This window comes from Odontesthes bonariensis, chromosome 11 (genome assembly GCF_027942865.1).
Source record: "Odontesthes bonariensis isolate fOdoBon6 chromosome 11, fOdoBon6.hap1, whole genome shotgun sequence".
Lineage (NCBI taxonomy): Eukaryota > Metazoa > Chordata > Actinopteri > Atheriniformes > Atherinopsidae > Odontesthes > Odontesthes bonariensis.
In genome coordinates, this window is record NC_134516.1 from 30,256,747 (window position 1) to 30,283,786 (window position 27,040).

Sequence of the window (27,040 nt, forward strand, 5' to 3'; positions counted from 1 at the left end):
TTATATGCATGACATTACGCTCCCTTTCAGTCCATTCACTCGGTACAACATATATAGTATGGGACATATATACACTCCCCGCAAAGCAGCCGTCAAACCTGGGTCAAAACCAGCACCCTAGTGCAGTTCGGGTGCAGAAAGAACAGAGTGAGCGACCGAAGGTCCTGTCCCATCCAAGCGGTAGAACCGAACAAAAGTGTGTGGTTTCTTACCAACTGGCAGCAGCACAGACATCACCCACAGGACCCATGACTCTGCCACGCCCCTGGTTGAATGAGCTCTGACACCCTGAGGTGGAGGGAGACCCCTGCAGCTGTAAGCTAGAGAAATAGCTTCGACAATCCAATGAGACAGTCCCTGCTTAGACAGAGCTTTTCCCCTGGCTGGATTGACAAAACAAACAGCTGGTCACATAAACGCACATTCTGTGTGCGGTCACCGGGCACAGGGAATGTAAGCACCTCTGCTCCTCAGTTTCAAAAGGAGGGGCGTAGAAACTTAAGAGCTCCATGATGATGAAGCTGTAGTCCATGGAGCTGTAGTCAGATGGAATAACCTGAGGTAAGAAAGATGCATTTGGGCGTAAAGTCACTGCAGAGCCATCTGATACAAACTGAGTGCAAGATGGATGCACTGAGAGTGCATCCATCTTGTATGAAAAGCATTTCATATCCGCAGGCTCAATTGGCTCAAATGGAGGACCACAAAGGGCCTTAAGCACTAAGGTCAAACCCATGAATGGATGTTTGATTTAATCACAGGTCTCAGTCTCCAGACCCCTTTACAGGGCTCTAGAGTGTGACCAATTTGGTCGCACGTGCAACCTATTTTCTCAATGGTGCAACTAAGAAAAATCTAAGATCGCACAGGTGCAACCACCCGTTCGAGGAAAAAAAAAAAAAAAAAGTCTACGCGACTCTGAAAGTCTCCCTGTGGTTCAACAACAGACACACATTAGACCCATATCGTGGTCTAAACCAATCAGAGATAGTGAAGGGCGGGATCCCCCTCTGATTGGCCCGTGTACGTGTGTGTACGTTTGAACACGTGCATCCTGTAGTCAGACAGAGGTGATGAACAGTCAGATAAACAGTGGATGTAGCCGTAAGATGAAAAGAACGATTGACAACTTTTTCATTAAGTTAAGGCCTGATTCGTCCGAAAATAACCACAACCAATGCTCTGACACGGAGCCATCAACCTCCCACGTTATGTCATGCCCTGGTCCGGAGCTAGCATCAGATAATGAGCCACATACGATCAACTCCGAGCCAGAACCAACTAAAATTAAAAGGGAGAGTGGCTTGAACAGTTTCCCTGGCTAAGATGCAGTAAAGCCGATAATATAATGCACTGCATTTACTGTAAAGTGTGGCAATAGTGCATTTGATGCCTCTGCAGCATCGCGTGGACATCGGGGGCAGTGCCTCTGGACTGGCAGATCGGGGTGGTGGTCCCCCTCTTTAAAAAGGGGGACCGGAGGGTGTGTTCCAACTATAGGGGGATCACACTCCTCAGCCTCCCTGGTAAGGTCTTTTCGGGGGTACTGGAGAGGAGGATCCGACAGATAGTCGAATCTCGGATTCAGGAGGTGCAGTGTGGTTTTCGTCCTGGCCGTGGAACAGTGGACCAGCTCTATACCCTCCGCAGGATCCTGGAGGGAGCATGGGAGTTCGCCCAACCGGTCTACATGTGTTTTGTGGACTTGGAGAAGGCGTTCGACCGTGTCCCTCGGGGACTCTTGTGGGGGGTGCTCCGGGAGTATGGAGTGCCGGACTCTTTGATACAGGCTGTTCGGTCCCTGTATGACCGGTGTCAGAGTTTGGTCCGCATTGCCGGCAGTAAGTCGGACATGTTTCCTGTGAGGGTTGGACTCCGTCAGGGCTGCCCTCTGTCACCGATTCTGTTCATAATTTTTATGGACAGAATTTCTAGGCGCAGCCAGGGCGTTGAGGGGGTCCGGTTTGGCGACCTCAGAATCGGGTCTCTGCTTTTTGCGGACGATTTGGTTCTGTTGGCGTCCTCAGGCCGTGACCTTCAGCTCTCACTGGAGCAGTTCGCAGCCGAGTGTGAAGCGGCTGGGATGAGAATCAGCACCTCCAAATCCGAGACCATGGTCTTCGGCCGGAAAAGGGTGGAATGCCCTCTCCGGGTCGGGAATGAGATCCTTCCCCAAGTGGAGGAGTTCAAGTATCTCGTGGTCTTATTCACGAGTGAGGGACGAATGGAGCAGGAGATTGACAGGCGGATCGGTGCGGCGTCTGCAGTGATGTGGGCTCTGCACCGGCCCGTCGTGGTGAAGAAGGAGCTGAGCCAGAAGGCGAAGCTCTCGATTTACCGGTCAATCTATGTTCCTATCCTCACCTATGGTCACGAGCTGTGGGTAGTGACCGAAAGAACGAGATCGCGAATACAAGCGGCCGAAATGAGTTTCCTCCGCAGGGTGTCTGGGCTCTCCCTTAGAGATAGGGTGAGAAGCTCGGTCATCCGGGAGGGGCTCGAAGTAGAACCGCTGCTCCTCCGCATCGAGAGGAGTCAGATGAGGTGGCTCGGGCATCTAGTGAGAATGTCTCCTGGACGCCTCCCCGGTGAGGTGTTCCGGGCCCGTCCCACTGGGAGGAGGCCCCGGGGAAGACCCAGGACACGTTGGAGAGACTATGTTTCTCGGCTCGCCTGGGAACGCCTCGGGGTCCCCCCAGCGGAAGATGATGGATGGATGGATGGACATTTCGAATTGAAACGCTGAAAAAGCACAACGCATCTATGAAACACATCACCTGCTCAGTGTCCCCTCTCCCCGCTGCCTTTCAGCGGCAGGCAGCAGCAAACAGATCATCGGACGAGGCCGAGATGATAATCAAGTTTAACGTTACCTACCATATTGCAAAAGTTCCCTTCACTAAGTTCAAGTCCGAAATAATTCTTCAAAAGAAAAATGGCTTCAACATAAACCCGACAGCAATGATGTCGTGTGTGCGCAATTTATAGGAGTCATCGCAGATGCATTGAAAAAAAAGATGTCTGTGCTAATTGAACAGTGAGTACATGGCATTCCTGATCGTTCAGGAATGCATCACTGTGTACGGCCGTATCTTAAGGAGAGGAAGACCGGTGAATATACTGATATATATATTAGGGCTGTGACTCGATTAAAATTTTTAATCGAGTTAACGACAGGCTTTGAAATTAATTAATCAAAATTAATCGCATTTTAATCGCATATACTTTATCCTTTAGAAAATTAACATTTTCAACAATATTTCAACAAACACAGAACATATCCCTATTTGAAATCTGAATGTAGCATGCATGAAAACACAGTATATAGAATCTTGGATGTTAAGCTGCGTTGGGCCCCCGTTAGCTTCCACGCAAGCTGCTACATGTTTAGCGTTGAGGTGATATTTGAGGCTTGATACGCTGCGGTGATACGCGAATTCCTTGTTGCATAATCTGCACACAACCACGCTCTTGTCGACGCTTCCATCCGTCTGTATTTAAAAAAAATAAAAATAAAATAAAATTATAGTGTGCGATTAAAATGCGTTATTTTTTTTAACGCGCTAATATGTGTGTAGTTAATTAATCGAAATTAACGCGCTAAAGTCCCAGCCCTAATATATATTTAACCCAACTACAGGAGTTGGCCATCCGAGGGGCATGTGACTGCAATGGAGGATAGTCCATAAGACATTGAGCCATGAGATGTTCAGTTTGAAGCCCTTAAAACACTTGCAATTTTAATTTAGATTTTCTTTTTATTTAATTTATCTTGAGATGTTTTAAGTTTAAATTTCAGTCCAGTGAAGCACTTTAAGCACCAACACTTTTTCAGTAAGTTTCAGTAAGTATTAAATTCAGTAAGTTTGTAGAATTGTGCTTCAAATAAAGAACTTTATTTTGACCAGATTGCTAGTTAATCGTTTACAAGTCAATATTTCCTATATGGACAGCGATTTAAAAAAAAAAAAAAAATAATAAATAAATAAAAAAAGTGAACCTGTAAAACTGCGGTGTTAAATGCAATGCGTTTGAAAATTTGGGTGCACCTAACTTTTGTGCTGGTGCACCTAAGAAAAAAAGTTGGGCAAAAAGTTAGTCTAGAGCCCTGCTTTAAAAAAGCGCATGGCCAGAGGATGAGCGCCTGCCGTCCCTCCATCAAGACCAACATGATGGGCAGCAACTTAAATAGACTTTAATTGTGGAAAAGTGGAGACCTTTGTCCAGGAGCTCCTGGAGAAACGTCAAAACATCCACAATAGAGCACTGAAAAGGAACAGCGTTCCTGTCCTGACACCACTTCTCAAAATCCTGCTATTTGAGCCCCGTTTCCACTATGCAGTCCGGTACGGGTCGGTCCAGAACGGTTCGCTTATTTCAGTGTTTCCACTACCACGAAAGCATACCGGTCCCATAGTACCTGTTACCATTTTTGTAACCCTTCTGCTTGGGGTACCGAGCACACAGGACCGGTTCCAGGCTCTGCTCTCCGTTGTTAGTGAGGAGGCTGGTTAGCGGGAGCTCGATGGCGCTGTGCGAAACGAAAAAGTTTTCCAGCTGATTGCCGCAAAAATGGCAGAGAGTGGTTTCAACCGGACTGCGAGCCAGTGTCACATTAAGCTGAAGAAGCTTCAGAACGATTACCGGCGGATCAAGGACCACAACAGCAGGAGTGGCGTGGACCGAAAACACTGGAGGTGGTTCAAAATTATGGATGCTATTCACGCTTCGGCACGCACTCCGCCAACCCCTGAGGGTCCCCTTTGTACAGTGGGAACGCAAAGCTGACCCCAAAGCGACCCGACCCGTACCATACCGATACGAAGTGACCCGAACCGTACTGACAGTGGAAACGAGGCTTTATAGGCCTATAAACCTCTCGTGGAAGATGCTCTAGTACTCTGAATTGTTGCCTCCACAGCTGGAGACAGGCCCTGAGCACTTAATTTGGACCTCTCAGCAGGTATGCATGCAGTACGTCTGTATCTCCACCTTGCTTGAGAAAGGAGATCCGGGCGGAAACGCAGTCTGTGTACTAACTGAAACTGAGTGAGGCAGCGATAAAACGCGGCCACTCAATGCTCCGATAGACGCGCTCGGCTCGACATGACACAGAGCATATTTTGAGCCTGAGAATTCAAAACTGCTGACTTGGGATCAGTGAGTTTTTCTGACAATTCACGGAAAACCCCATCATCTGAATGTGAGACAAAACAAGCGACAGGTGCATTGCAACCTGCTCTCTGGAACTCTATCAGAGCCCAATCGTCCAGATGAGCTAAGATGCCAATACCCCTATCTCTGAGGGATAGCTTAGGTACACACTTCGTAAAGGTGCGGGGGAGCGAGCAGCAGACCAAAGGGCAGCACCAGGTATCTGTAGGACGATGCCCTCAAACGCAAACCTCAGAAACTTTCTGTGGTCTGGATGAATTACTATGTGAAAGTAAGCGTCTGTGAGATCGATTGTTGCAAACCAATCTCCTGGGCCGACTGCGTTCAGCAGTTGCCTTTGTGTCTATATTTTGAACTTGTACGTTCCTCGGTATTTGTTCAAAACTCGCAGGTCCAAAATAGGGCGGAACCCCCCTCCTTTCTTTGGAACAACGACGTGACGGCTGTAGCAGCTTTTGTTCGCCTCCAAAGTGAGAACAACTCGTATTGCTCTCTTTTCCAACAGTGAGTTTATTTCCTCTCCCAGAACTCCCGCTGCTTCGTTTCCTAAAAAAACGTTTATTTACAACTGAAATGAAATGGGGTGGTTTCGTCCGGGACTGTAGCCAGTAACCCATAGCCAAGCAACTGACTTGTCAGAGGGGAGCTTTCGCCCTCTTGTGGGCTGTGGAGGAACATTAGCTGACTGTCCACTTGTTTTGCACACATTTGTGTCTTTTGGACTTTTTCGATACAAAATGCACTCTTTATTGAAACATCTGGAACATTTACACAAGCATAGGCAACATTTACTATGAGTCCCTGAGAAACATTTAATACACCCGAACTGAGGGCCACCTGAGGCAACATAAATGCACTTGTGTGAGAGGAGAAATCATGCTTGGGAGACTGTGTCAGGGGAACACAATGTCTTTTTGGACAGGGTCCCTGAACAGAACGAAGATGGCCTCTCTTTGGTGGAAGCAGTTGTGGGGTAGCCACGTCTCCCTGCAGCTGAAGCTCCTGTCTATGCAGTTCCACAGCTAGGAGGGCTGTGGTTTCTTCTTGCAAAGAGGCAAGTCACTCTGGAGGCTTAGCGGTGGACCTTTACACCAGACTGACTGGAGGAGAATTTTATCAGGGTTTTGCGGCTTCACTGACTGGTGGCTTCGGTGCCCTCTCTATACTACAGGTTTGTGAGCACTCACTGGTTTGGGTCTCACATCACGTCTGGGAATAACACTGGGACACATGAAGGGTGTAATCAGTGGTGATTCTGACCTCATTCAGCAGGGATACCAGTGGGTTATCTGGGGTTACTTGTACTCCAAGCTCCGCCAGACACAGACACAGACAGAGTTCAGCGGGCTGTGGCTGCTTGTGCTTGATACATTTTGTCCAGCTGAGACGCTGAAAATCTGCAGGGCTTGGATAGAAGTGTGTTTGGGCCGTTCACACCATAGTTGTAGGAAATAAGCGGCCAAATAAGCCGTTAAGGACAGCTCATGAGCGAGGGGTTAACCAACCCAGCTTTTTACGCGCCTTCCAAGTCCAAATATTGTCCACAACTGGGCACCGTAACGCTGGTCGAGATGTCCATGAGGATCTTTCTTTTTTTTTTTTTTTCCTTGTCCTGTCCAGCATTATGGCAGCAGAATTGTAATCTGAATACCGTTTATGCCAAACACATTTGTTATGCCAAGGGAAGCTTTATGAATGTAAAGCTCCCCTTGATGCCCATCAACTCCTCATTTTTATTTATTTATTTTTGTTACAATATTTAACATGATATGATAATAGTGCCGAACCGGACCGGGGGACAGAGAGAGAGGGAAAGCGAAGAAGAGAAAAAAAGAACAGAAACATGAAGAGACAAACATCAAAAACAATGAAAAATCCGACAACCAGCTGCTACACCTGTAAAAACAAAACTGAAGACGATTCACGGCTTTTGTGGGGAATCCAACCTTAGAGGCACCAGGAGCACCTGTAAGCAGACAAGCAGAGAACAAACACACAAACAAAAAAACAAAAAAAACACAAGCAGCAGCAATCTCATATAATACACAGGTGACCTTAAACCACAGGACAGCACAACAACTGCTTAGTGAGCATAGTGAGCATGCTACTGGGCTAATGAATGTGTGAGTGTGAGTGTGAGTGTGAGTGTGTGTGTGTGTGTGTGTGTGTGTGTGTGTGTGTGTGTGTGTGTGTGTGTGTGTGTGTGTGTGTGTGTGTGTGTGTGTGTGTGTGTGTGTGCATGAACATGCAATACACATAGATGGTCCCACATAATAACCATGCTTAAATATCAGTGTATAGTGTCACATAGTGTCCATGACGATCTTTGCTCCGGGCCAATGTCCAGATACATTGGCAGATGGTTTTTCACCGTAGTTGGACAAGTCTGTAAATAAAAACCTGCGAAGCGCAAAGCTTTTTGAGCAGATGGGGAGGGGGCAGTTCACTTCAAATTTTTCAGCTGCACAACGGTACAGCAAGATGAACGATGTGTCATCCTTGTTTGCCAACTGAAACTGAGTCTCGATGGTGCTCCTGCTCAGTCTCTGATAACCCAACAACATACTCCATGCAGTCTGCCTAGTTACACATAGGGACGTCAACCAAAAGATGTTGGTCTTTGGACTCGGACGAAGCCGGGTCCCTCGACTCAGAGAGTTGGGGGTCAGCAGCTGAGGCAGCTGTCTTACCCAGCACTCCTTCCAAAAGCTGACCCGTCTCTCCAGGGTTGATCACGGAAGCTGGTGACAGAACGCACAAGTCTCAACGCTCGTCTGGCGTGGACGATCCCCAGACAGACGGGGCACGCTTCATGCTGGTCCTTCTCATGAAGCGATAAGCTGCTCCCCTGAGGACAAGGGCGAACAGAGGACTTTTGTTTTACTTGTTTTAGCTTGGTGCTCATAGCGAGACAGTAAGCTTGTCACCAGAATGACAACCCAAAATCAGTGCTCCGCAGCCAGCACACTAAGCAGCAGGCATCAGTGACTAACGCCAACAAGAGTGGTAAAAGTAATTCAGTTGGCTGTAGCCTTATGGGAGAACAAGGCTAACTAGCAGAAACTAGCGAGCCTGAGATCAACAGAGGCGTTCTTAGCGAATTGAAGAGCATAAGAACTGAGGAATGACTGGAATGATGACTGTATATACAGTGCGGGTGGGGCTCGTCACACGTCATCACACATCATTTGCCTGAAGGCGTGATTAAAGGTGTCTTCTGCCAAAACACGCGAAGGCATTACATCCCATCCTACATGTGTTGTACCAAAGCTTAAATGTAGACCTGGTTATAATCAACTCTGAAACACTTTCACCAAAAATCTGATTATATGAAAGTAAAGTTAAAAGTTTCACAAAGACATCCCTTTATTATAAGCCCAGACATAAAATGATGTGTATTTAAATGCTGTAACAGTTTGATCCAAAGCACTGAAGCAGTAGAGGTAAATACATGGAGCGATACAGTTCCAACAGCCTGCACACATTCCCACAGAATCAGACCAGTTTCTGGTGGACCATTAGCCTGGTGGACCATTAGCCTGGCTGACGCGTCCACATCTCGATGAGATGGTGGTCTGGGAACTCGGTGTGCATTTTCTCGTATTTGAGGCGTGGTTTACGAATGCCTAAAGCCGTTTATTGGGCGCTACGAATGTCTATCAAATGGCGTCTGGTTCTTCCCATGCTGCTTTGCGCGCGATTCATAGCCAATTGTATCACTTATACCAGATGACGTATGTAGAGCGACAGAAATTCGACGAGGAAGAAGAAGAAAAAAAAGTCAAATAAAAGTAAACTTGCGTTCTAAGCTACTTAAAACACTTCATAAGGCTGCATCGAACGGTAACATTGTGTCCGCTGCCATGTTGGATTAACACTACAAGCTTCGGTATCGCGCATAGACGTCGTCATCGTCTTGCTGCCCCCCTCGTTCTGTGATTGGTTCCCTAACTCAGGCAAAAATAAGGGCGGTGGTTTCCAGGCTGCCTTTGCAGGGTGAATGAAATCGCGCGCAAAGCAGCATGGGAATTCCCAGGCTAGTGGACCATCACTTTTTGGAACAACACCGGTCCTCATCCCATCGCCCCGATGTTGTCCTACGGACACCTGATGTGTTGACTCGTTTATAATGCCAGCATTTCTTTTTTAACTCTACAGGGTCCTTTGCTCAGACTTTACAGAGTTGATTCTTCTGTTTCTATTTCCAACCAGCAGCTTTTCTTCTGTTGGTGATTCCAGAACGAGGATCAGCAAATAAAATAGATTTAATTTTCTCTGCTTCACTGATGAGCGTCTCAGTTTCACATTTGTTAAATCAGCTTCTGCTTTACTGCTGCTCTCACTGTGGTGCAGACCATATTTTTATCTGAAAAGGACTCAGTAGGGGAGTGTCTGCATGTGTTCGGGGCTAAAATGGGAGTGGAGATCAGGTTCATCCATGTGTGTAGTTTAATTCTGACTTAGATATATGAAGACACAAAGTCAGTGATGTGAGACTGTTCCAGTTTCTTTGAACATTTGATGACATTCAGTATCAGAGCAGTTCTCTCAGAGTTTCTGTTGTTTTCTTTGTCTGCAGCCTGTCAGGCTGTCTGATCACAGAGGAAGGCTGTGCTTCTCTGGCTGAAGCTGTGACCTCCAACCCCTCCCATCTGAGAGAGCTGGACCTGAGCTACAACCATCCAGGAGAGTCAGGAGAGAAGCTGCTGAGGGCTGCACTGAAGGATCCACACACACTCAGGTATGGAGAGGCCTGCTGCAGCCTCACACAATGTCTGATAGAGGAGGAAGAGCTGGAAACATGTTCTCTGTCCTGCACTCAGCCCTGTGCTTCTGCTTCCTGCTGAGTGTTACAAGAACAATCACACATGTAGGAGCCTTTTTCCTTTGCTCACAGTAGAAATACTGGTTGAACATAAACAGCAGATATTTGTGGAGGAGGTCTCCAAGGAAAACATCTGCAGGAACAACAGTGAGAAGTGTCTGTTGGTCCCCTGACCCTGGATCAGATACAGAGATGGGTCCAGGACATGTTAGCCTAGCTTAGCACAAAGTTTTATAAAACCTTGTTCAGGTAAAGTTCCCTTTTATAAATCACTGTTCACCTGGAAATGAGACACATGTGGATTAGACCTGTGTCCCTGCTTCCATACGCCCACATTTGACCATAAATGGTGGATGCAGAGCACCTCATGAATGTTGATGCTCAGGAATGCTCCTGCTGATTTGAGGCTCCTGATGGTTTAAATACAGCAACACACCCAGAAAATGAATTTAGATTAGACAGACATCAACGTAAACGTGAATTTGGAAATATTTTTAAGATTAATTCCCTCCTTATTGTTGCCAGTGCTCTGTGCAACATCACAGTGTCATTGCAGTATTTATTCAATTAAATATTTTTATTTATAAAGTGCCAAATTACAACAAATGTCATGTCAAATCACTTCAAACATACAATCCAATTAGAATCCAATTCATTGTAATACAATCACAATCCAATCAAACTCAATTCATCCATCCATTGTCTATACCCGCTGGATCTGTCAGTCAGTCACGGGTAGCCTGATTAACATAGACTTTCAAATCTCTTCGAGATTCTGGTCTGACCAAGACCATAACGAATACGATTCGAAATGGCCTGGTCAACCCGCCTCCCTCGGGTTGCTACTGGTTGTGGCCAGAAAAGGCTGTGCCTAAGCTTAAGCCAATCACACCACTCTTTCCTCTGACGTATGATTTAGCTACCAGCGGGGCTAACTGGTAGATTAAACTCTTACCAAAGCCAGTATCAAGGCGAAACGTCTTTCCTGTCAAGAAATGATTCAAGGGCTTTTCTTTGCTCGATTTTTAACGAGAATCTCCCGTCGAACACTTTCATTAGAGCATCTACAGCAGTGTCAAAAGCTTGACGCTGCTCCATGTTGATATTGAATGAAGCGCTTCCGTGTACAATCCATGGGTTGAGTGGCAGTTCACCACGTCACTACCTTGAACACACCTCTACCCTGGGCCGTTGGCGCTGCTCAAAGTTGATTGCTTCCCTACAAAGTGGGTGGAGTTCCCATTTTTTCGGGAACTCGAATCCACCTGAATGAGCAGTTTGCCTGAGTAAGTGTAGCAGAGCCGAAGGTGTTGCGTCACTGCGAGGGCGGAGCCTGGGTAAGTCACGGGGGGCCGGAGCCTATCCCAGCGGTCATCGGGCGAGAGGCGGGGTACACCCTGGACAGGCCGCCAGTCCATCACAGGGCCACACAGAGACAAACGAGACAAACAACCACACAGAAGTTTCAAGTTTCAAATTTATTTGTCATATGCATGAAAACACAGGGTCAACAATGCAATGAAATGTGTTGGATGAGACCAACATGCGACTGAACAGTGCAATCAATAATAAATGATAATAGATAGCGATATTAATATTGAATAAAATAATAAAAGAAAGTGCAAAATGTCATGATGTGTTTAGGGGAGGACCCAGGTGCAGACACGACGGGAGGCAAAAATAAACTTAAAGGATTTATTTAACAAGGATCAACAAAAGGCGCAGCAGAGCTGGAATTATCAAAAACTAAACTGGACATAAAACTAAGAAAATAACAAAACAGACTAAAAAAAACTTGCAAAAGGACAGACGAGGAAAAACCAGGGATCGGGGCGAGATCACAAAGGCGAGGAAGGCAGACTAGAGTTACAGACCAGGGGACAAGACAAGACCAAAGACCAAGGTAATGAAGAGGTTCTGGCGAGGAGTGGTTGAACAAGACAGACATTATATACTGGGGAGGTGATTACTGGAGTCGGTGAACAGGTGGCTGATTGGAAACGGGTTGCAGGTGAGTGAGTGAATGAGAGCAGAGGGCAGGAGAGAGACTGAGGAGAGAGAGAGAGATGGCAGAACACAGGGGGCAAGAGAGAGCACACTAAAGCTGGGCATACACTGTGCGATTTTTTCAATCGCGTGATTCAGCTGCTGCTCATACTGTACGAGTGAATCGCAAGGGTTAAAACGTCACAGCTCACGATTCCTGTTCTCACACTGTACGACCCGATGGTCTGATACGATCTGGCTGCTCACACTGCACGACACGTCGGACTCGGTCGCCGGTCGCTGCCATGCTGTTCTGTTGTCTTTTTCTTCTTCTGTTGACAATTTTCTCTTCCGTACCTATGTTCGCGCATGCGTAGTGTGACAGGATGAAGTCAATCGGCTCGTCCAACTGCTTCAACTGTGCGAGAGCCTCACGAGGAGCGACCAGGATTTCAAACAAGTTTGATTTTCATCCGATCGATCGGGAGGTGGTCGGGAGGGCTTAATCGTTTGTCGTTACCCCATGTATACTACACGATGCGAGACGCACGATTGAGCCAAAACTCGGCCCGATCTCCAAAATAGTCGCACGAGTGAAAATCGTGTCTAAATCGGGCCAAAAATCGCACAGTGTATGCCCAGCTTAAGGGAATACACAAGGAGAAAATAAAACATAACTGAATACTGAATAAACAGAACTAAAATGAAACAAAGACGAAATCTAAATACAGAAAACACAAAGTACTGAATAAAAATAACATCAATAACTAAGCCACAAAAACACAACTTAAAATCCAGATCCTGACACAAAATAGAAGAATTGCAAGTTTTGAAATACAATACAATACAAGTCTATTTGTTGATGAGCCTGATGGCTCGGTGGAAGAAGCTGTCCTTGAGTCTTGTTGTGTGTGCAGTCAGGCTCCTGTACCGTCTGCCCGACGGTAACAGTGAGAACAGTCTGTGCGCTAGATGGCTGTGGTCCTTGAGGATGTTGTGCGTAAAAATTAAAATTAAAATTAAAATTAAAATTCTTCAAAATAATTCCTTCGTTAATAATTGGTCACAAGTTTGGGGAAGCTGTCTGTTAGCTGCTTTGCAACCCCATTCACACGCCCTAGATTTAAAAAACATTGTTTAGTTAGGATTCAACCGCCGAGATACTCTAACATGGTTTTAAATAATTACCTGTCATTACGGCTGCCCCATCAGTCCTGAGCCCATACAGCCTCTCTGTTGGGACACCTTTTCTAAAAGCACTTGTTTTACAGCTGACACAATGGTGTCAGCTTTTCCGCCGGGTACAGTTACAAGCAATGTTCCCTCTGAGCTGCTCGCACATTCTCAGCGCACAAGAAAATCTATGCAGCGCATAAAATAAAATTCACCATAAACTTATTAATTAATATCTAATACCAGGCGTAATGTTTTTCTGTACCATTTTTCAATGTAACGCAATGAGTGACAGGTGTTCAGCCAATGATACGATACGGTTTACTTGCACTATGCAGCCAATCATAGCATTGATAGTGCTTGCATATGTGCCCTGCCCATACGCGCCGTGCAGGTTAGCTAGCTAACAACAGTGCGGCGGAGTTAAGAGACACAACCCCGCAGCGCCAGCGACACATCCTCTCACCAAGCCAAAGTAAAAAAGAAATGCGGTTCTTTTAGGATGGAATGGCTGTCTGAGTATGTGCAAACAGAAGAACAAGCGGTGAAACTGGGTCAGATTTTTTTCTTTTTCGAGTGAGAAAGGTCTACTCTGCAAAACATGCAGGCTGCAAGCATGACTCTTCCCATGGCCAAAGCATGACTCTCATAACATACTACACATCTCATGAACAACAAGATTTTTGTCTTTTTCTTTTTTAAGTGGGCCAAATCACTTGTATTAAATATAAACTAATGAAAATTGCTGCTGGAATTTGATTCTTTTAATAAGCCATGTAACTTGCTATGATCCAAGGTTTTGAACAGGTGTGATACTGTTGTGTGGCCACAGCGTGCACATCTGATGCTGCTCACAGTGGTCCTCAGTGTGCTCAGGGAGCTGGTGTGTTTGCCCAGACTAGTGGTGGGCATAGATTAATTTTTCAAATCTAGATTAATCTCACTGAAATCTTGAAATTAATCTAGATTAAAATGGCTCATTCAGAATATGCTTGCTACCCAAGTAATGACTAAAAATCAGTCTTTGAGATAGGGTTTCTTAATACAGGGGGTGCATTAAACCAGGGGCTCATTTCCTGTTTCCAAAACCCATCACTGATTGCTTGAGAAAGCTGTTCTACTTTGATATTTGGTGAAGAAAAACAAAACATGCTCAATAAAATGTACTTGTGTTAAACGGGTTATTCAGTTAAACATGGAAATTAATACGGTAAGCCTACAAGGTTTACATCAGTAGCTTTTTGTTAATCAGTCCAAGCGCTACTTTTCCTTCTTCCACCAGTCACTTAGGCAGACCAGCTTATTCACATGCATGGCTCCAGCAGTTTCTCTAGCTTCGCCAACTTCTCATATTCAGCACTTGTTGGGAGGGCCAGATGGTGCTGCTGTTGAGATAGCGTTGTGTGCAGTGCGTCTCTGTTGCGCCTCACGTGCTTGATCATCTCGAGGGTGGAATTCCACCGTGTTGGAACATCTTGCACGAGCGGCTCCTGAACTTGCCCAAGGGAGGTTTGCTGGACTTTCAGCTCGTCTGCGTTGGCCGGACTGTGTTTGAAATGTCCCACCATTTTACGACACTTGGCAAGTGCAGCATCAAAAACCCCTTCTCGCAGTGACATTACAATCGCTCTCTGTACAACATGTGCAACACACGGCAGATGCTCGAAGGGCAGTATCCTCCCTGCGGCCACCATATTAGGAGCGCTGTCTGTTCCAACAGAGCAGATTTTGTCAACTATCCCCGACCTCCATAAACTGCCTAGCACAGGCCTCTGCAAAGTGGCGTTCTTCTGTTTTCATCACACCTAACGGCAGACAAAGTACATCGGCCTACACCTGAGCTAAAATATCAAGGTAAAAGTCATCACAGTTTGCTTACCTATTTTGACCCAGTTCCCAACCCAACTTTGAGAATAGATGAACAGCGATATTTTTTATATCGCCCGATAAGACTCTCAAATTATCGCAGCACGTTAACGCCGATAACGGCCCACCACTAGCCCAGACACATGAAAAATTAGAGGGAACATTGGTTACAAGGTCCAGAAATTGATTGTAAACCTTTCCCTCTTCATCCATGTATCTGTGAGAAAAGCATTTAATATCCACAGTTCTTCTACAGTGACCAAGATGTATGTAATTTTACAAAGAAAATAAATGCATACCTGACATGCAGATCTAGCTGCCTGGACACAGACACATCTGTGCTCAATTTCAATTCTAATTGCCTGTGATGACCTTATGGCCATCAGGATAGGCTCCTCAATTTGACGAGATAAAATCTCAAGCATTTCATCGATGATACGATGTGATCTGTAATTATTCCTGTGGTCAAGCTAGAGATTGGGAAAGGGGGAAAAGGTACTTCATAACTTATTAAAACTGTATAGTCAATAATGTAGAGATTAAATGTATGTTTAGATAATGGATAGGTGACATTTGTCTTAAGGTTTAGGTGTGTTACCTTTAACTTTTTAAAATAATCACATCCCAAAAGTTCTGCCAGGCCCAGAAGCTTTGGATAGTTTGTATGATGGGCCTGTTAATTTTTAAAAGCCAGTAGAGACACTTGAAGCCACCAATGATGGCCTCGTGCTCTATCACAATACTAGGCTCAAAAGAGTCCATTACAGAGACACCTGTAAGTGCCAAAATTGTTAGAAAATAATTTGGCCGTTACTAAATAAAGCTATATTATTATTATTATTATTATTATTATTATTATTATTATTATTATTATTATTATTATTATTATGTTATTGGAAATTACCAGATGTAACAGATGCCTGGCATCTGATGCTCTCCTGGTGGTGCTCTGTGGTGATGTGCCGCTCTAAATAGTCTTTTCTATAGGTAATGGCCCCGACCTCAACAAAAGCCCTATTTGTGGCACCTCTCTTAGGCACAGGCTTGTGCTGCTTGCACAGTCTACAAAACATCCCTTTAAAAGTACATAATAATTCATCAAATTAGCTAAATAGTCAGACAAATAGTCAATCACTTTGTGATTTTTTTAAATCATATTACATGTATTACATAAAAGCTAATGATATAAAAAGAAGAATCAATAAAAAAAATATTTCTGAATATTTGTAAAGGATAGCATATTATGCAGACATTAAGTTTACCATGCTGTGTGTGGTACAACCATGACTTGAACTGAGGCATGTTCAACCACTCAGGGTTGAATCCAGTGGCCCTGTGTTTGGCGCTTTTGGATGTTGCCAAAGTCCCATCTAAACAGAAACAGAACAATAGAAATCAGTTCCCTTGAACTGAGACCTGCTTTCTGTTTCTACATCTGTTTGTCCACCTCACCTGTTGTTTCAGCTGGCTCAGTCACAGCAGCATGTTGGATGCTGTCCTCCTCTCCTACTCTTTCTTCAATGCCTAACAAATCTATCTCTTTCTCCCCCTGACCCTGTCTTTCTGCTTGAGCAGCACTGGTTGAAGCCTGAAAATATTGTAAACAAATGAATAACATAGCTAATTACACTGGTCAGACTGTTCAGCTCTGTTTCAGACTGATACCTCCGGTTCAGGCTGGTCCTCATCCTCAACACGTCTCTTTTTCAATCGTGGAAAATATTTTTCAATACTCATCTGGATTGAAGCAGCAAACATTCAGTGTAAGAGTTTAAAAAACCTACTTTATTTGATTCACAGCTGCTAGTGTTTTGACCTCGACAACCCAACTACTTTTTTTTTTTTTTTACGGCAAACTTGCGACTAGTTAACTTTATAAAGAAGGCGTAATCGCTTGTTTGCTATGGGTCGGGTCGGGACGGGACAACATTGTATTCAAAATATAAAATATTTTTATAGGACTTTTTAATGTGTGATTTTATAAAGGTGCGCGTGATACCAAGGCACAGCTTCCACGCTTCCAGGGATGATCTCGCTGATGGAGACACACGCGGTGTGCACAGAGGGGAGGGGCTGTGTGTGTGTGTGTGTGTGCGTGTGTGTGTGTGTGTGTGTGTGTGTGTGTGTGTAGGCTATGTGAGAGAGACGCGTGACTGACAGAGAGAGCAGGGAAAGGAAATGTAGCTTAACGAATATGATGTGTATTTTTAAAATAGCGTTAAAAAAAATAATAATAACGAAACGCAATATGTGGTGGCCGGTGTTGAATCTGTGGCGCACCGCCACAAATTAGTCTATGTGTGGGAAACACTGTGTTCAGGATCAGGGAGGAGGAGGTGTAACTGCCCATTTTCACCACCTATGGCCTGCCCGTCAGGAAGCTGTAGATCCAGTTGCAGATGGAGGATTCCAGCCCCAGATCTGTTAGAGGGAATGATGTTATTGAACGCTAAGCTGTAGTCAATAAACAGCATTCTCACATATGTGTTCCCTTGGTCCAGGTGGGTGAGTGCAGTGTGTGTTGCCAGAGAGATGGCGTCGTCCGTGGATCTATTTGCTCTGTAGGCAATATGCAGGGGATCCAGAGTGTCAGAAAAGAAAGGAGCAGATGTGTGTTTTGACTAATCGCTCGAAGCACTTCATGATGACCGATGTTAGTGCGACAGGGCGGTAGTCATTCAGACAGGAAGCCACTGGTTTCTTCGGGACTGGAACGATGGTGGAAGTCTTAAAGGGGGTGGGGACCACGGGCAGACGCAGGGAGAGGTTGAAGATGTTGGTGAACACTTTCGCCAGTTGGTCAGCACACGCCATGACCTTTTTGAAGGACCGCCTCACATCGTCCCTGTCCAGGATCAGTGTGGCAGCCCCCTCAGTAGCCTGCAGGCTCCTGGCGTGTATTGTATTTTCCACATCAAACCGAGCAAAGAAGGTGTTAAGCTTGTCTGGTAATAATGCGGAGGGCTGAACAGTGTTCGTGTTCCTCCCCTTATAGTCTGTGATACAGCGAAGGCCGCTCCACATGCGCCTGGGGTCAGGGCTATGATAATTGGACTCCACGCTCTCCCTGTAGTCCTTCTTGGCCCATTTGATGGACTTTAGGAGGTCGTATTTGGTTGCTTTGTAGGCGTCAGGGTCCCTTGAGTTGAAGGCAGCGTTCCTCGCCTTTAGTTTAAGGCGAATTCCACTACCTACCCTGGGTATCTGGTTTGGGTAAGTGCGGACGATACACTTTGGAATGGTATTGTCAATGCACTTACTTATGTAGCCAGTGACAGAGTCTGTATATTTGTGGATGTTGCTGTCATTTCACCTGATCTGAGACCTTTTGTTCTGGACACTTGGGTGACACTCGTTCTGTCCTGGCGGTAGTTAGTGAAGCCCTCCACAGTAACGGCACAGTTTGGAATGTGAGGCTCACACCCACTCCAAAGGACAAGTTTAGAAACACCAATCAACTTAACGTGCATGTTTTTGGACAGTGGGAGGAAACCGGAGTACCCAGAGAGAACCCACGCATACACGGGGAGAACATGCAAACTCCACACAGAAAGGCCCCATCCAGGAGTTGAACCTGGAACCCTCTTACTGTGAGGCGATGGTGCTAACCACCACACCACCGTGCAGCCCATCCATTTTCTTAACCTCTTAATCCACATGGGGTCACAGTGACAATATGGCGAGTAGTAAGGCCCAAACATCCCTGTCCCCTGCAACTTCCAGCTCATCCTGGGTGACCCCGAGCCGTTCCCAGGCCAATCGAGAGACATAATCTCCACAGCGAGTCCTGGGCCGACCTCTAGGCCATGTCCCAGTTGGTCGTACCCGGTACACCAACAAAGGAACGTGACCAGGAGGCATCCTAATCAGATGCCCAAACCACCTCAACTGGCTCCTCTCAATGCGGAGAATGCGGAGTAGCTGGACTACTTTTGAGTCTCTCCCGAATGGCTGAGCTCGTCACCCTATCATAAAGCGTGAGACCCGCCACCCTGCGCAGAAAACTCATTTCAGCCGCTTGTACTCTTGCCCTCATTCTTTCTGTCATGATCCAGAGTTCATGACCATAGGTGAGGGTAGGGATGTAAACTGCCCAAAAAATCAAAAGCTTTGCTTTGAGGTTCAGCTCCCTCTTCACCACAACAGTCCGGTACAGCGACTGCATCACTGCTGCCCCTTAGTCTGCGGCTGATCTCACCATGCCTTCTCCCATCACTCGTGAATAAGACCCCGAGATATTTAAACTCCTCCCACTGGGGTAAGTTCTCTCCCCCTTACCTGGAGAGGGCATGCCATCCTTTTCCGTGAAAGGATGATGGACTCAGATTTGGAGGTGCTGATCCGCATACTAACCGCTTCATACCCAGCTGCAAACCGTTCCAGTGCATGCTGGAGGCACAAATGTGATGGAGCCAAACAAGTCGGAAGTCGGAAAGAGTCCGACTTAATGCCGAGTATATGGACGCAGCACTCACATTGGGAATAAAGAGACCGAACAGCCTGCACTAGTGGCCCCAGCACCCCATATTCCCACAGCACCTCCCACAAGACCTCTTGGGGCACACAGTCTTAGGCCGTCTCCAAGTCCACAAAACACATGTAGACTGAATGAGCAAACTCCAATGCCCCCTCAATGAGCTGTGAGAGGGTGAAAAGCTGATCCGTTGTTCCACGGCCAGGGCGGAACCCGCATTGTTCCTCCTCAATCTGAGGTTCAACTATCGGACGGAGCCTCTTCTCCAACCCCCCTGCATTGACTTTCTCAGGGAGGCTGAGAAGTGTGATAGTTGGCACACACCCTCCAATCCCCTTTTCTAAAAATAGGGACCACCACCCCGGTTTGCCAGTCCAAGGGTACTGCACCCGAGGTCCATGCGACATTGCAGAAACATGTCAGCCATGACAGCCCCACACCACCCAGAGCCATAAGCATTTCTGGGCGTATCTCGGCACATGAGAGAACTTCTCACAGAGGTCGGAGTTGAAATCATTCCGCACAGGTTCCTCTGCCAGTCTTTCCCAGCATATCCTCACGACACGCTTGTTGCAAGCTCAGCACCTCTCTTCACCCAAGTGTCCAGAACAAAAGGTCTCAGGTCAGGTGAAGTGACAGTTTTGTGGCAGCCAGCCAGCCAGGGGCTTGTGAGCATCCCCAAAGCTGCACGGTGCCTCCCTCCATTCCAGGGACCATTCCACGTCCCAAAAATCAGTTTCTGTCACAGGGGACCGCGATGCAGCGAACCCCCCACTCTCCACTACTGCCTTAGCAGCATTGAACCTGGCCCCCATGTTGGACCTTGCGGGGGGTTGGCCCACACGATCCTCCCACATCGCCTTTTTCGGGCTAAAGCCCGGGTTATGTGGGTTGCTACCAGGTGCTCGCCAGCGAACACCACGCCCAGACCTGGCTCAAGGGGTTGGTTCCAGCAAACCTACACCAGGCAGGGTACACGCTTTCTTGTGTTTCTTCTGCATGATTTTCGGATCCTGTTTGTCTGGGTCTTCACTCAAGACCTGTTCTCATTGGGAGACCCTACCAGGAGCATAGAGCTTCCAACGACATAGCTCTGGAGATCACTAGACCACGCAAGCCCTTCCGCCCCAGCAAGGCCACGATCCAGGAAGGGGATCTCAATTCAATATATTCCACATTAGTCCAATTCATACAGAGCCAATTAAAAAGCAAATGAAACCAACAAATTGCACTGACACTTCTCTTCTCCAATCTCGTCCTGAGTGTGCACAAGGCGACTGTGGAAAGAAAAAAACTCCCTTTTAACAGGAAGAAACGTCTATCAGAACGAGAGCCAGAAAGGGCAGCCATCTGCCACGGCCAGCTGGGGATTGAGAGGACAGGAAAGTGTGCACAACAGGCACCATAACAACAGGCCAGAGATACCTGCTGAGAAAGAGAAACACAAGTTAATGACAACAATAATGTCATATGTACATGGAGAGTAAAGAGAGGGAGATGAGGTGCATCGTGGGAGGTCCCCCAGCAGTCTAGGCCTATAGCAGCATAACTATGGGATGTTTCAGGGTCACCTGAGCCATACTTAACTATAAGCTTTATCAAAAAGGAAAGTTTTAAACCTAATCTTAAAGTTAGAGATTAGGCTGCTTGAACCCAAACTAGCCGGTGCCTGATAACTGAAGGGAAATATCCAACTATGTGATCTTTAAGATATGATGGAGATTGGTCATTAAGAGATCTATATGTGAGAAGAAGAATCTTAAATTCTATTCTGAATTTAACAGGGAGCCAATAATGAAAAGCTAAAACTGGAGAAATATGATCTCTCCTGTTAGTTTTCATCAGAACTCTGGCTGCAGCATTTCGGATCAGCTGGAGGCTTTTCAGAGAATATGTGGGACAGCCCAATAATAAAGAATTACAGTAGTCCAATCCTGAAGTAACAAACGCATGGAGCAGTTTTTCTGCATCACTCTGAGACAGGATGTTCCAGATTTTAACAATATTACGAAGGTAAAAGAAGGCACAAATCTGTTTTATTTGTGAATCAAAGGACAGATCCTGGTTACAAAAAAATAAAAAAAGACTCCTCACTGTAGTACTACAAGCTAAGAAAATACCATTTATTTCAGAGTAAGTATATAACTAGGTTTTTCCCTTCAGTTTTGTCTGAATTTAGAAGCAGACAGTTCTGAGTTATCCAGGTCTTTATGTTTTTCAGACATGTTTGTAGTCTGACCAACTGATTGGGTTCATCTGGTTTTATAGATAAGTACAGCTGAGTATCATCAGCATAGCAATGGAAATGTATGCCATGCTGTCTGATAATTTTACCTAATGGAAGCATGTATAAAGTGAAAAGAACCTTCTCTGGTGTGAGGAAGATTTTTCACTTACATAAACAAACTGTATTCTATCAGATAAATATGACTGAAACCAGCCTAATGCAGTTCCTATAATCCCAATAACATAATAACAATTGAAGTCTCTGTAACAGAATGCTGTGATCAATCGTATCAAATGCCGCACTGAGATCCATGAGGACAACCACAGACACAAGTCCGCTATCAGGGACCAAGAGGAGATCATTGGTAACTTTCACCAGTATTTATCTGTTTACTTCCAGTTGAAAACCATTACCTCGAATTTAAAAGAGCTGACTTTAATCTTGGCTGCTTCATACCACTGTGAAACGCTCCAGTGCAGCTGAAGCTCATGGCTTGAAGAAGACAACAGAACCACATCATCTGCAAAAAGCAGTGATGTGACCCTGGGGTACCCAAACCAGACCCCCTCCTCTCCCCAACAAAAGATCTTGAGATCTTGTCCATGAAAACCACAAACAGATCGAGGACTTGTGGCAGTCATGGCAGTCTAACAACCATAAAAAAGAAAACAAGTGTTTTTTGTGCTAAGAATGTGGTCACAGTTCTTGCTTTATTTATACAGGGACAGGAATAGTCTGCAAAAGCAACTCTAGTACCTTGTTCTCCCACAGCACACCCCATAGAATTCCTTAGTTGACACGATCGTAACATTTATCCAAATCCACGAAACACATGTAGAATGGATGGTCAGTCTCTTTTGACTTCCTTCGTAACTGTACATGGCTGAACGTCTGGCCCACTGTTATACGACCTGGATGAATACCACACTGCACATCCTCCTCCGTGGTTGGATAGTCATAACCTGACTCACGTCATCTGGCTACGTTCACCAACTACACACAGGGGCATTCCCTTTCCTCACACAGCCATCTGAGGAGCCTGGGAGTCATTGGTGTTTCGTCTGATTAGAAAATAATCAGAGCCAATCATTAATCGCTGGGTGGGACTTTGGATGAATGGGCGGCGTTATGGCCGGATACCAGAGGGCGGGAGTCAGGTAAGCTCTGAGCTACGTCACAGGTTGAGTCATTGGGAGTGGCTGAAGTGGCGTGTCAGTCAAGATGACGGACAGATTCTTCATCCAATCACATGCACGAGTTTTAGAAAAAATAGCCCCATTTGAAATCATGTCGGTTGTGGGCTCGTCCCAGATGGTATGCGAATACCAGAGGGCGGGAGTCAGGTAAGGATAGTCAGTCTTCTGGCCACAACTGCTGGAAGCTTCTTCCACAATGGAGGTCCTGAACATAGTCCATTCAGATTCCATGTGCCCAACTCCCGGTAGGGAAGAAAATAACTCCCAGAGCTGTATGTCGAAGATGTAAAATCTGTCCGGCAGTCTTTCCTGTCATAGATTCAACTCACCACCCGCAAGTGATCTGTTCTGCCCCTCTTTCACCCGAGTATCAAAGACATATGGCCACAGGTCTGATGATAGAACCAGAAAATCAATAGTCGACCTTTTGCCGCAGGTGCCTTGGTACAAATTACACAAATGAACCACTTCATGATTGAACAAGGTTATTGCGGCTTTTCAAGGTATTTAATAAGAAACGTGTACATAAGATGTAAGAACGTATACACCGTTTGCGTATGTATCAAAGCAATCAAACTAAACAAAAAGCGGTCAACAAAAATTACAGATACCTAACTCGCCTCTCTTCTGCCCAAGTGCAGGGGATTCCGCCCCTGTTATAACCTATGGCGGTCATCTACGACGCCAATGTGACCCAAACCCCACATATCACCGTGTCAACCACACCAAACAAATCAAACCCCAAAAAATGATGAGCAAAACAATATATGGCTCCTGCAACGGTGTTTGTAAAGGACAATCCATGACAAGCACAGAAGTCCAAAACATTGCTTGGGTTTAGATCAGGGAGGCCTGTTCCTCCTAGTCATGCATTCCTAGGTCACTCCATCACTGCACACATGGGCATTGAAGTCCCCCAGAAGAACAATAGAATCACCAGGTGGCAATCCCACCAGGATGTCACCCAGAGACTTCAAGAAGGCCTGATCATCTGAAACGTTGTTTGTTGCATGCACACTAACAACAGCCAGAGTTTCTAACAGCTACAGCGAGATAAATCTCTTGGTCACTGAACTCTAATGGCGCTTTTCCACTAGCTCGGCTCGGCGTGCTATTGTGTGTTTCCACTAGCACGCCATACCTGGAACCGGGACGATTTTCCGTATCACCTCAGCCCTGGTTCCAAGCGGGCCGAAGCGTTACTAAAACGTGACGCCAGTCGACTGCCTTCCACTGATTGGGCGATGGGTGTCGTCACTGGAAGCATCATAACGCGGATAATAAAAGCTAGCGTTAGCAACCGTTAGCTTACCTCCAAACGTCGTCTTTTTGAAGCTCGTAACAAAACTCTCCGGTACTTTTCAATACTGTTTTGTCTGGCGGCCAGGAGTCTTCTCTGGCTCTCTTCTCTTGCCTTCTGTGCGACAAAAAGCCACAGGGTGAGCAGCAACACGCACAGCCGTGTTACTACGACCCCGCCCACGTCGAGGAGGCACGAAGTATACTCGTTTGTAATGGAAACACAACCAAACCGAGCCGAGCTAGTGGAAAAGCGCCATAACACTAACATGCCTCAGTTGGGAGCTCTTGAGTCAACCCCCTCTCCATGAGTTAGGTTCCAGAGCCCGGTGATTCCAACAATATTTAATCAATATTACTTCACCTCAAACACTAGCTCAGGCTCTTTCTCTGCCATCAAAGTTATGTTCTGCATGTGCAGATCCAAATTTGCGATTTTTAGGAATCATATGCCCTGGCCCCCGCCTTTTCTGTCACTCAGCTCACACTTCACCCAACCTTAAATTTCCTTCCCTCAGGTGTCGAGCCAATATGAAGGTGGCATCCTGTGGCTTCTTCGGGCTGAGCCATCAGGCATTTACAGACAAGCCCCCTTCCATGGGGTCCCCCGGATTCTCTTTTCCGGATAGGTGACAAGGTGACACAGTGTCGCTCTATCGATGTCTTTGAATCGCTCTTAGTCTGATTCCTCAGACCAGTTTGACTTGGGAGAACCAACAATCTTTTGAAAATGCGACTGGAAGTAATAAATGCAGAGCCACAAAAAAGATCTGTTAGCTCACTATACACTCTGTGTACATTACTTTTTTTGCCAAATCTCAAAGTACTGTTTCTTCAAACAGATCTAAATCTAATCTATACTGAACTTCAAACAACTTAATTTCCATACTGAATGGTCTCCAATTCTTTCTTTCTAATTTAATAAAGATTACTGGACAGGACTTAAAAGATGCTCCATTCGAATGTTTCTGTCCAGATGTTTTCCTGTTCCTGTGTAGAACAATGTGTGTGTGAGAGCCATGTAATGTCCATGTTTGCATGCTGAAATGTGCTGCTCTGACCCCCCTCCTCCTTTCAGGATGGAGCCTGCTGGAGAACAATGGCTGACACCAGGTCTGAGGAAGTGTAAGTGTGTTCTTCATCTGATTCATGACATCCAGCCATCGTCACACTGTCACATCACTCATTAATCAAAGTGAACAGATGATAGATCAATAACTGCAGCTGGATTGTGTTTGTTCTCTCCATCAGATTCCTGTCAACTCACAATCGACACAAACACAGTGAACAGAAACCTCAAACTGTCTGACAACAACAGGAAGGTGACATATGTGAAGGAGGAGGTTCAGTCATATCCTGATCATCCAGACAGATTTGATGGCCGGCCTCAGCTGCTGTGTAGCAATGTTCTGACTGGTCGCTTTTACTGGGAGGTCGAGTGGAGAGGAAGAGTTTTTCTCTCAGCGACTTACAGAGGAATCAGAAGGAAAGGGGGCAGTGATGAGTGTATGTTTGGATGGAATGATCAGTCCTGGAGTCTGAGATGTTCAGATGATGATGGTTTCTCCGTCTGTCATAAAAAGGGAGCAACACACATCTCCTCCTCCTCCTCCGTCTCTAACAGAGCAGCAGTGTATGTGGACCACTCTGCTGGCACTCTGTCCTTCTACAGAGTCTCCTCTGACACACTGATCCACCTCCACACCTTCAACACCACATTCACTGAAGAACCTCTATATCTTGGTTTTGGGTTTTTGTTCAGTTCATCTGGTTCCTCAGTGTCTCTGTGATGAGTATAAAGAGTTTCCTCCTGTCAGAGAATCACTGTTGAACAGATAGTTCAGTCTGTACATGTCTGTCTTTTTCATTCAGAAACACCTTTTCAGATTCATGGATTCAGTCAGTTTGTTTGAAACTCTTCTGAATGATTCCTTGGAAACTTCTTCCTCTTCCAGTCCTTTAAAGTTGAAAGCTGCCATTCTTCCAGGATGTTGTTTTTCTGTGTGTCTCCAGTCAAAGCTTCACACTGAATATCAGTATGTTGAATTGAATTTTGATCATTTTGAAACCCTTGATTTGAACTTTAATTGAAGAATATTTACTTTTTCTCTGAATGCATTTATCTGTTAGATTTTTCTTTTAAAATATTTAAATGTTCTTTGAATAATTCAAATATTTAAGGAAACAAAATGTAATATTTAATGGTAGCCTGGCTGACGCATCCACAATCTCGATGAGATGGTGGTCTGGGAACTAGGTGTGCATTTTCTCGTATTTGAGGCGTGGTTTACGAATGCCTCGAGCCGTTTATTGGGCGCTACGAATGTCTATCAAATGGCGTCTGGTTCTTCCCATGCTGCTTTGCGCGCGATTCATAGCCAATTGTATCACTTATACCAGATGACGTATGTAGAGCGACAGAAATTCGATGAGGAAGAAAGCAATGAAATCTTTCAACGCCAAACGTTGCTCTTTTTTAAAAGTAAACTTGCATTCTAAGCTACTTAAAACACTTTCTAAGGCTGCATCGAACGGTAACGTTGTGTCCGCTGCCATGTTGGATTAACACTCTACAAGCTTCGGTGTCGCGCATAGACGTTGTCATCGTCTTGCTGCCCCCCCCCGTTCTGTGATTGGTTCCCTAACTCAGGCAAAAATAAGGGCGGTGGTTTCCAGGCTGCCTTTGCAGGGTGAATGAAATCGCGCGCAAAGCAGCATGGGAATTCCCAGGCTAATTTAATGGTGGATTAACCTTGAATGTCAAACATGAAGCTTTTTCCAGCAACTCGAGAGACATTTAGATGAGAAAAAGCAAAGTC

The 27,040-nt window shown here is 45.7% G+C and overlaps 1 protein-coding gene across 1 annotated transcript in view; it reads left to right on the forward strand.

Annotated features, from left to right (window-relative positions):
- The window catches only part of LOC142391242 (NLR family CARD domain-containing protein 3-like), a 29,888-nt gene extending 3,877 nt beyond the window's left edge, over positions 1–26,011 (forward strand). Inside the window, exons 6-8 of the mRNA XM_075477014.1 lie at positions 9,755–9,916; positions 25,300–25,346; positions 25,473–26,011. Coding sequence (XP_075333129.1) covers positions 9,755–9,916; positions 25,300–25,346; positions 25,473–26,011 — 748 coding nt within the window. The remainder of the gene's footprint in view (positions 1–9,754; positions 9,917–25,299; positions 25,347–25,472) is intronic.
- Positions 26,012–27,040: the final 1,029 nt, after the last annotated feature.